The sequence below is a fragment of the Alligator sinensis genome, unplaced genomic scaffold (assembly GCF_000455745.1).
Source record: "Alligator sinensis unplaced genomic scaffold, ASM45574v1 scaffold138_1, whole genome shotgun sequence".
In the NCBI taxonomy this organism is placed as follows: Eukaryota; Metazoa; Chordata; order Crocodylia; family Alligatoridae; genus Alligator; species Alligator sinensis.
Window position 1 is genome coordinate 4,377,951 of NW_005841862.1, and position 10,216 is coordinate 4,388,166.

At 38.7% G+C, this 10,216-nt stretch overlaps 1 protein-coding gene across 4 annotated transcripts in view; it reads left to right on the forward strand.

Annotated features, from left to right (window-relative positions):
• The window catches only part of TMEM63A (transmembrane protein 63A), a 41,176-nt gene that overhangs the window by 15,731 nt on the left and 15,229 nt on the right, over positions 1-10,216 (forward strand). For all 4 annotated transcript variants that reach the window (XM_006016568.3, XM_025216252.1, XM_025216257.1 and 1 more), the window contains 7 exons: positions 625-676; positions 1,913-2,021; positions 2,450-2,520; positions 3,079-3,159; positions 3,748-3,871; positions 5,054-5,187; positions 8,897-9,034. In XM_006016568.3, coding sequence (XP_006016630.1) covers positions 625-676; positions 1,913-2,021; positions 2,450-2,520; positions 3,079-3,159; positions 3,748-3,871; positions 5,054-5,187; positions 8,897-9,034 — 709 coding nt within the window. The remainder of the gene's footprint in view (positions 1-624; positions 677-1,912; positions 2,022-2,449; positions 2,521-3,078; positions 3,160-3,747; positions 3,872-5,053; positions 5,188-8,896; positions 9,035-10,216) is intronic.

Here is a 10,216-nt window from a genome sequence, read left to right on the forward strand (position 1 = left end):
TTTTTTTTGGAAGGCGGTATGTAGGAAGAGATTTTTTTTTTCCAGTCATGGTCAACTGTGTGACAGAGTACATCCTCCTGAGAACGTAGTGTGTCTAGGAAGCGTGGCACCAGGAAGGTCCTGCTGCCAGCTGCCTCGCCTAGACTCTCTCCTGGAATACCACCCTTGCTGGATACTGTTTCACAAAGTTAGGCCCCAGATCCTTGCAAGGGCAGTAGCAAATTTGTTAGTTATTTACTGTAAGTAGTTGGGTTTTTTTTTATATAAGCTTCTGTAAATAAAGTGTTGTTTCCAATCACAAGCCTCATCGGGATACCACTAGCAGGCTCATTTGTTGTTCCAGGCACAAAATACAGTGCTTAGCCAACAGTTATGACTAACACAGGACTCTGCGATCTTAGCAGCTTCATGGTATGCACAGTGTATCCAGACTTGCTGCTTTTCCAGTGAAGAAAACAGCTTCCCTGATTAAAACACGGACCCCAGTTTTGGGGGGCTGATTTTTAGGGGATATGGTGGGTGTGAGAAAATACGGTATTTTATTTCTTGTTCTTTATATTTTGATATCCTTATTGTGCCTCATGAAGTCTGTGCTTGATAAAGTATGTATTTTGTCCTTTTTAGATAAAGATCCATATAGTTTTGGGAGGACAACTATAGCAAATTTAGAAACTGGGTAAGTAAACATAGGGAAGTATTAAATACAAAGTTTTACATTGTGGGCAGTCATACCTAAACTTTAATATTTCCGTTCATCTTTAAAAGTGCTAATTTACTACCCAAGGCCAGGCATTCCTTTGGTGTTATACTTATTCCCGTTGTTTAGGTGCATAAACTGAAACATGATATGTGACTTGCCTGGTGCTGTGTGTTGATGGTGCTGGGACTAGAAGCTACAGTCCTGGTTTCTGCTCTTTGCTCTAAATTTTAAAGCACATGCATGTCTTGACTAACAACCAGCAATAATAGCATTGTTGCTTTAAGGAATCATATTTCTGAGATTAAAATAAAACTAGCAGGTTTAGCAGAAAATATGATTTAGCTTATGATATATTAAAAATAAATTAAAAATAAAATAAGCCTAAACATACTAGGACATCTAAATACATACTGTAATTCCATTGTGCGTTAACTTAATGTAAAAAAGCTCCCTTCTCTTAAAAAGCCTTATCACACTACCTGTCATCTTAAGTGATATTTTTCCTACCAACTTAGTAAAGGAGTATTTAAAAAAAAAAAAATTAAAATGCACAAATCTGTTTTTTATGTGCCTTTAAATAAAGCGTCTTTGAAAGTGTGTGCTAGTTACTAATCCCATTACAGATGCAAGGAACTTTGTTGACAGTACAGATTTTCTTATGTAAGTCTTGAAAGAGAGGCTGACGCACACAAAGGTAAGAGTGCAGCAGTGGAGGCTACTACAGGAGCAGTGCATGCTATTCATCCATCCTTCTGCAAGCAGTTCATCTGGGTGCCTAGTGTAGGTTGTTCCCTTTTTTCTTTTTGTTTTTGGTTGACCAGAGTAATTTTGTAAGATAAGAGATCTCCTAGACATCATTCCTTTGTTTAGTTACTCAACACCCTGACTTCTAATATTGACAAAAAAAATGCCAGTAAATAAATGGAGCATAGCAGAGTGTACCATTGCATACCTGGGCAGAAAAATGCACGGTTAAAACCTGCTGAAAAAGTATGGATGGTTCTAGACTAGCTGCATTTTTTGGATGCCTACTACTTGTTTACACTAGGAAGATGTTGTCTTGTAAGCCAGGTGTCTGCAGGGATCAAATCATCATCAGCAAATTACATTTTTTGACTGCTTTAAACTGTGGATGGCTCTACTCTTAATAGCCCCTTATCCTTGCCTGCAACAGTGACATTTCTTCCCTTTTCTAAATGTTTTGTCCCACAGCAATGATCTTCTTTGGCTGCACACTGTTTTTGCTGTTATTTACCTGATTTTGACTGTTGTCTTCATGAGACATCATGTGAAGTATGTCAAGTATAAAGAGGAAAACACAGTAAGTTTCTATATTTGGGGAAAATCTACAGCATATTCATAAGTGGGAAATGCTAAAGAAAAGTTGATATAAAAACTTTTCCCTCCCTGCCAACTTGCAAATAAATATGAAGGAATCTATTAAAAGGTGAACACTGATTTCAGATGACCAAGAAAATAAATTGCATGAAGGAAGGGGGAAAAATACTTATTTTGTTTAGGTCTTTTCCTAATATAGAGGCTAATTCACTACTGGAAGCATATACAACTCCCAATGAAGTCAATAGCTGGCCTCTTTCCTGTTCTCTTTATTTGTTTTAGGACTAAGATACTTATGTGCTGTGTCACTGCCTTCTCTGTGTTCCTGTTTGCTCTCTTCGTTTGTGGTAGTGTTGAGAAACTGGGATCTTTTTCTTTTTCTTTTTTTTTTTTCCCCCCCCTCGCCTTTAGGTCAAGTGCACATTATTCATTACTGGTCTCCCAAAACATGCAAAGAAAGAAACGATAGAAAGGCACTTTACGTAAGTCTCCCATACTTGATTGACATATGTATAAGGAGCAGGTTTAAAGGCCAAAGTAGAAGGGCTCTTGGTTTCTAAACTATTCAGAAATTGTCATCCTACTCTCACTCTTCAGGAAAAAAAATCTTGATTACATGAGAGAGAGAGAGAGAGAGAGAGAGAGAGAGAGAGAGACTGGGCCTGGGTTCTATCACAGTTCTGGGGTTGTGGTTAGTGAGTTAGAGGAGATGGGCTCCGGAAGCTGGAATGCCTGGGTTTTCTCTCATTCCATATTTTTTGTGTAAGATTAAGAGGGTTGAATAAGTGCTGAACTTCTCAAGGAAAAAAGTTAGTCACCTTAATTTTAGTGTCTAAGGAATTGCATGTATATTCATACTGTTTTTAATGTGGTTCCCATCTGGCCTTTGCCATGTGTTAAACATAATTGCTACAAATTAATATACAACACATTTCCATTTTTACAGTCTCCTTTTTAGAAGGCAGAGTAATTGATTATGATATTAATAGACATTCTGTCATGTACACTCTCTCCTAATGTATTTCTCTCTTCCTTTTCAGTGCTGCATACCCAACTTGTAATGTGCTAGAGGTCCAGTTGTGTTATGATGTAGCTAGGCTTATTTATCTTTACAGGGAAAGGTACTTGTATGCATAATATACCTACTTCTTTTTTATAATTCTAGATAAATATTGCCAAGCTTTATTAACAATATATCAAGAGTAGGAATCTTATAGATGCTAGAGATGAATTCTACTGTTCAGATCTGCACCTGATTTGAACTTTAAGGGTGTTGAGGGCTGCAGCTCTGGCTTCAGTATATCTCTAGTAGGCACCATATATTTCACATCATGACTAGCTGTGACTTAGTGATTTGAGAACAGTGCAGGTGTTTCAGAACAAGAAACTCTAGTTTTAACTTAGTAATTTTAGGTTGATGGTTCCAAGGTCCATGAGACTGGACCCATTACAGTAGATTTTATGTTCAGGGCAATGCAAGAAGAGTCCTGAACACAACTTGGTTTTGTAGACTTCCTTTTAGTTTGGTAAAGAAGTTAACTGTATTATGCAGCGAAGGTGTATGTTGGGGGAAGTGTTTTATGTTGGTTGATTTATTCCTTATCAGTCCTTGGGAAGACTTTTACTTTCAGGATTTCATTTTCCCTAGGCTTGTTATTGTGGTTCTGCTATTCCATTGCAAAATCTAATGCATGTATTCTTGTATCTAGAAAAAAGGCAGAAAAAAGCCTGACTTATTTTACACACCTGCATCATAAGTATGACAAGCGGGTCCGAATCAACCCAAAGCTATGTGGTCAATTCTGTTGTTGTGATATTGGAAGATGTAAAAGGGTAAGAGTCTATTTCTGCTGCTTCTGTCATCATCTGCAAGAGTTTACAGTTTATTTGTCTTGCTGGGATCCTATGACCCCTGCTGACTTCCCGCCCTTAGGGCAGGGGGCTGGACTCGAAGATCTTCCAACGTCCCTTCCAGCCCTGATGTCTGAAATCTAGGATCGGAGTGTTGGAAATATAGGACGCCAGGTTTTTTTGTGTTGGACACCTGTTCCTCTTATTGGAACAACTGTACAAAAGATGTCACAAAAAACCCTTGCATCTTGAAGACTTTCTGCAGAGAATTTAACATTGATGTTAAAATCCATATGCATGTTATATTAACACGAATATACTTAAGTTCCTTGAATCTAAGATGACCTCCCCCCCCATTTTTCCATGTAGATTCTTTACGTAGGAAATGAATACATGTTACAATTTTCCATTTTTTAGAATCTAATTACTGGGGGGGGTAATCTTTTAATTCATCCCTCCCACCACTGCAGCGGGGGAGGCTATGGGGAAGCAGGTGGTGTGGGGAGGTCAGGCAGCTTACCTCCTGCTTGTGCCTGCACTACTGCCACCTCTGCCCCCTACCTACCCTCCCCCTCTCCCCTTTTCCCCAGCCTCTGCTCTACTTTGGCAGGCTCTATCCCCATTCTAGCCTGGGGCACTGAGCACAGGCCCCACCCTGGCCCCATAGCAGCCATATGGGTCTGGATTGGTGCTACAGGACTGGGCTAGGGCTGTGCTCAGTGCCTCAGGCTGCAGCCTGCTGGCATGGAGCAAGGGTAAGGTGGGGAAAAGAGCAGGGGTGGGGGAAGAAGACTGCAGGGGGAAGATGGTGGGGTGCAGATGTAGTGTGACGGGGAAGAGGACAGGCAGCAGCTGCTGCTGTGGCCCTGACCCTGAGTAGGGGCTGCACCCCAAGCTTGCCCCCACCCTGCCCTTTATATGCGATTCTTGAGATGAGGGGCTTTCCCCCATGTTAAAAGTGTGTGGGGGAAACCTAGTATTAGAATCAAGCAAATACAGTATATTATATTGCATTAAAGAACTAGAGTTGTCCAGAAGACTGGTATCTTACTATAGTAGGGAAGCAGGAGGAGGGAGGGATTGTACTTTGTGGAAGTTGTATTGAATGAGAAGAAAAGATCACCATTTGGTGTTGGTATCTAACAGGAATCCGTTTTCCAACAGGAAGATGCCATAGATTATTATACCCGAGTTACAAAGAAGCTGCTGGAAGAATACTTGAAAGAAGAGCAAACTGTTCATAATAACCCACTGGGAATGGCTTTTGTAACATTCCAGGAGAAATCTATGGCCACATAGTAAGGGGTTGTGTTGTGGGGTTTTTTTTCATTTTTGGGGTTTGTTTGTTTTTTTTATTTGGGCCGGTGGGCGGGGGGGTGTCTTTTTGTCTCTGAACATTGTCATGAGTGAATCCATCTAGTTCACCTGGGTTGGTTCCTCCTTTCTTCATCTGCTTTCTGGATTTGGTGTATTCTACTTCCTTGGACCTTTTCCCAGAGGCCCTCTGCCTCTTCATGATCTAAAAATTAGTCTAGCCAAGGACTGGATGGTTGTAGGGACTTAATGGAGCAAAGAGTGCTGCCTCTAAGGACTGGATTCTAACCACCCGCCTAAGCCAGAAATGGATGAAAATAGATGGTTGACAGAAAATGAACTATCAATAGCTATATATATTATATATAATTCACCGTGGATCAGTGTTAGCAGGTAAAAGGCTGTGCTTAATATTCTTGGTGGTAACAGTTGCTGCTGACAGTGATGAAAAGAGGGAGAGTTTCCTGACACCCTTTCATTTTTTTTCTCTTTCAAAATACTTCCTGCCAGCAGCATGCTACTCAGCCCTCAGCCTGCACCTCTGCAATTTGGAAACTGTCCAACTGAACATATACTTTATATTTCTGTGTAGCTACAGCTATTTATAGGCCTTGCTGTTGAAATTGCTAAGCCATTTTGACTTGTGTTGACCTTTTTGGGAGTGGGTGTGCTCAGCACCAGAGCCAAGTTATTTACAGGGATCCTGGTTTTCTCCTATTATTTAAAAAAAAAAAAAAAAATCCCCAACTTATATATATATATAATATATATATAGTGATGTTTCAATTTAATCATGGAAAAATGTGGATTTTAGGTTACTTTTTTTAACAAAAAAAATCCCTAATTTTCAGTCGGTGAGAACAAGGGTCCCTGGCTATTTACAATGGAATTCAGATTAATTCTGTTATTAGCCAAGTGTTTGTTAGCAGCAGTTCTCTTCCTAAGAGGCTGGAAAGGAGAATTAAGGTGTGTGTGTTGGGGGTGGTGGGAAATGGGTCTCTGTAGAAAACTGTGGTCCCATGGATTATTTCCTTTGTGGGTCCCTCAGTTTTGCTATTCACAACCCTTTCGGTCAAAGGATCAATTATTACCTGATCAGTGGGCCAGGCCGCAGAGCCTGTCTATGTGAGCTCAGAGATGTCAAGTTTAGGATGTGGGGCTGCTTCTGGAAATTTTTGAGGAATTTGTGCTGGAGTTTGCTGTTCTGTTGCTCTTGTTATAGATTGTAACTTAAAAAATTTTAAAGGAGTGGAGAGTCTGGGTTACTATCTGTATGATGGGAAATTGATATTAAAAATAAACAAAGAGTCTTTCCAAACTTTAGCTTAACAAAGATATCCTCTTCATTTGAATATTTTCCCCTTGGTGAGTTTCTTCGGAATTATCCAACAGAGATGTCTCATTCAGTTCTGGGGAAATGAACAAGATGTTTCAAATCTGCTTGTTGGTATCATTTAGACCAGTGGTCAGTGGGATGAATCATCTTTGAAAAAGTGGGTCGGGTTATGCATGAAAATGAAGTTAGCATCAAGCAATTGAGTGCTGCTGATAGCCGCTGCTCCAGATGGCATAGTAAACGTGCTACACACCAGGACTGTGATGCCTTGACTCTGACTATAGAGGCTTGGTTGTAATCCATGCTTGGGCATCTTTTATAGTGAAGACACTCGAGCTGACTTCCAATCTATTTTGCATGGAAAAACATTCCAAATAATTATTTAGTGTTAAATATGTGGTGCAAAAATATTGAGGTTTTATGAGAATAATTGTATTGCAGTTAGAAATAGAACCCCCATTTTCCTGTGTTGAGTTTGGTATGTGTTGCTCTCAGGGCAGATTTGATTTAAATCGTATCGATTTAAGTCACTGGTCAGGAAGCCTCAATTTAATCATTGTTTTCTACAAAAATACATTCTTGTTGTTTGATATCCTTTATTCATTTAACTTCTTGAAACTGCACTTTTAGAGAGAGGTAGGGGCTTGACTGTGTGCACGCAAATTTGCAGAGAGCCAATAGGACTGAGGGTAGGTAGTTGGGTCTGTTCTCTCTCCTCTCCAAAAGCTGCTGTTAACATGGATGTTATCTCTGGAGACTACAGACTCTCCCTGTGCCTGAAGAAGGATGATTGTGCCCAAAAGCTTGCAAAGAACAATTTTTCCAACTTAGTTGGTTTAATAAAATATATCACATCTACCTAAAAAACCTTGTCTGATTATAATCTCTGGAGACAAATCCACAGTTTGAGAACTGAAACTAAGCAACACAGAGATGCTTAATGGGGTCTTTTAGACTGAGCACTGAGTCCCATTGGATAGAATGGTTTTCTTTAATCTTTAGTAATCTATAGAAGAGCTTCTGGGAACCCCATGAGATTGGGCCCCGAATATAGTCCATAGCCTGTTGTGACCTATTTATAAAACTTCTAAAAAGGTTGCTTGAATATATTGGGTCAAATAGTATATAATTAGAAGTTACAATCCCTATTCCATGATGATCTCTTTGAGCTTTAACATATTTTAAATTAAAACTATCTTTATATGTTCATTTTTTTTAAAGCATCTTAACATAAAATAAAAAATGAGATTAATAAAAAAATCTTATTTTTAAAATGAAAAAGCATCCATTTTTATCCACACTGGTTGCTCTATTGCAGTTGTTTTTTTTCACATGTAAGAAATGTGACTGAAGCATAATTACTGTGTTCAGGTACTTCAGATAGGTGATCTATTGAAATACAGCGCATGCTTCTTCCATCCTTTATATCATCAGAGTTTCGCTAGTGCAGTGTATTTTTAACAGTAAAAACCTCGGTTATCATGCTTTTTAGAATTTGAACCTTAACAGTTCTGTGTTTGGGAAAGCTATAAATGCCCTGAATTTCCCAAGCAACCTTGTCTGAATTTCCCATGCTTTCATTGGATGTGAGTTTAACAAATGTCAATTTAAATACTGATTCTAGGAGATGATATCCATGTCTTAAATTTTACATTTTGAGAAGGGGAAGAAGATATTTTTCAACTTGAGCACATCACCAGCATAGCAAAAACGTTTTCAGAAGTATTATCCTAGACTAGGGCTGGCTTTTAGTTTCAGTGTCCTGAGCAAGAAAACAAACAAATCCATTGCTTTGTAATGAGTGGCTTGTGCTGTACTAGAGCTCTTTGCAAAGGCATGTGAGGCACTAAGACTTTTAATAGGGCAGCGCCAGAAGTTCCTCTCTGTTGATAGCCCTCTTAGCAACTTAAGGCAAGGCTTTTATTGGTTAGATACCTGTAAGAGCTGACAGAGGCAAACTGAGATGTATATTTAACTGTTACATGCATAAGGCAGGTTAGATTTGCACCTTTTGAGACTAACCACATCTGAGATGTATAGCATAAGTTTTCATAAGCCCAAATTGCTGTGTCATTATTCATGCTTATGCTATTCATTATCAGATGCTGTGTCATTATAAACAAAGTCAGAGATGCATAGCATAAGCATGAATAAAGGTGCAAATCTTCCCTGGCTTTTGCCTGACTTCAGACTAATATGGCTACCTACCTCTCTGTTACTGCAATTTTACATGATATGGATGTATTATCCAATAACAGTCTCAAGCTGGTGTAATAAAAACTTTAATCTTTAGCAATCTCCTTGCTTATGCATGTGATGCTTCCAGGTGTAAAACTGCATTTTCTTTCTTCTTCCAGTATCCTTAAAGATTTCAATGCCTGCAAATGCCAAAGTTTTAAGTGTAAAGGGGAACCTCAGCCATCCATGTACAGCAAAGAACTCTGCATTTCAAAGTGGAATGTTACATATGCAACTTACCCCGAAAATATTTGTTGGTAAATTCTCTTTTATTAAGTTTTAATTCAGAATTTAAATTTCAGGTGAGAGGGATTGGGCTATTTGTCTGTCGCCAGAAGAAAACTGGGCTCTTTTGTGGGAGGGGAGAAGGGATTGCATTGAAGAGAACCATTTTGTGAATAAGTCTTAGTGAATTGAGCAGAAAATTGGGAGCTGAGATCTGTGACTTCTTTCTATTTCCAACTAGGGTTAGCAAGCCATTCAATTGACCCATCAAATACTGTCAATTGACTGCATATTTTTGACTGGTCAAAGATTGTAGCAATTTCACAAAAAAAACCCCCTATCTTTTTGTAGTTTTCTTGACGGAAATATGATTTTTAAACCTTTTTTGACACATTTCTTAATGGAAAATTTGTGCTTTTTCTGTGTATTATTTAGACCTATGGCTACTTACAATTTGACCTATATTTGACTGGTCAATTAGCCAAACTTTATTTGACTGTTTTCTATTTTATTACTTTATTTGAATTAGTTACCCTGGATAAGTCACTTACGGCTGACTTGTCGTTTTCCTCCTTAGGGGTTCTAGATACCCATAGTTTCTATCACCTTCCAAGCAAATCAGTCTCTTAACATCTGTACCTCAGCTTTTCCACTTTCAGAATGAGAACAGTGCAGATCTATTTTATGAGATCTAGGGATCTCATTTAGCCCTGTACCAGTGTTAAATGTTATGAAAGTGTTTGATTTCTATAATAAGATGGCAGCAGTTCACCCTATTCTGTAATTAAGCATTGTCTGCCTTTTGAAATGTTGGTGGACTAGTAAACTTGGCAAACATAATGTGCTACCAGTAGGGGAAAACTTAAAAAATTAGTAAGTACTGTTCAGTCACTGTTTTGCCCTAGCCATTGCTCCTCACCTTCTCCTTTGCCTGAGAGAGACCCCACAGATCAATGGATTCTTTCCAATATACTTGCAAGTGATTTTTATATTAAAACAATGTAACATGCATTATAAGGGGGGGAAAAAAAAAAAAGTTTACAAGTTGCCACTGCTTGACATAATCACAGTGGAGACTTAAGCAATGTATTTATCCATTAGAGAGGTTTTAAGCCATGATTTAGAATAATACATCCTTTATGTAGCGTATAATAAATATTTACCTATGTTTTTGCAGTGAGTCACTGCTGGAACTGTAGCCTGGAACTTGGGCA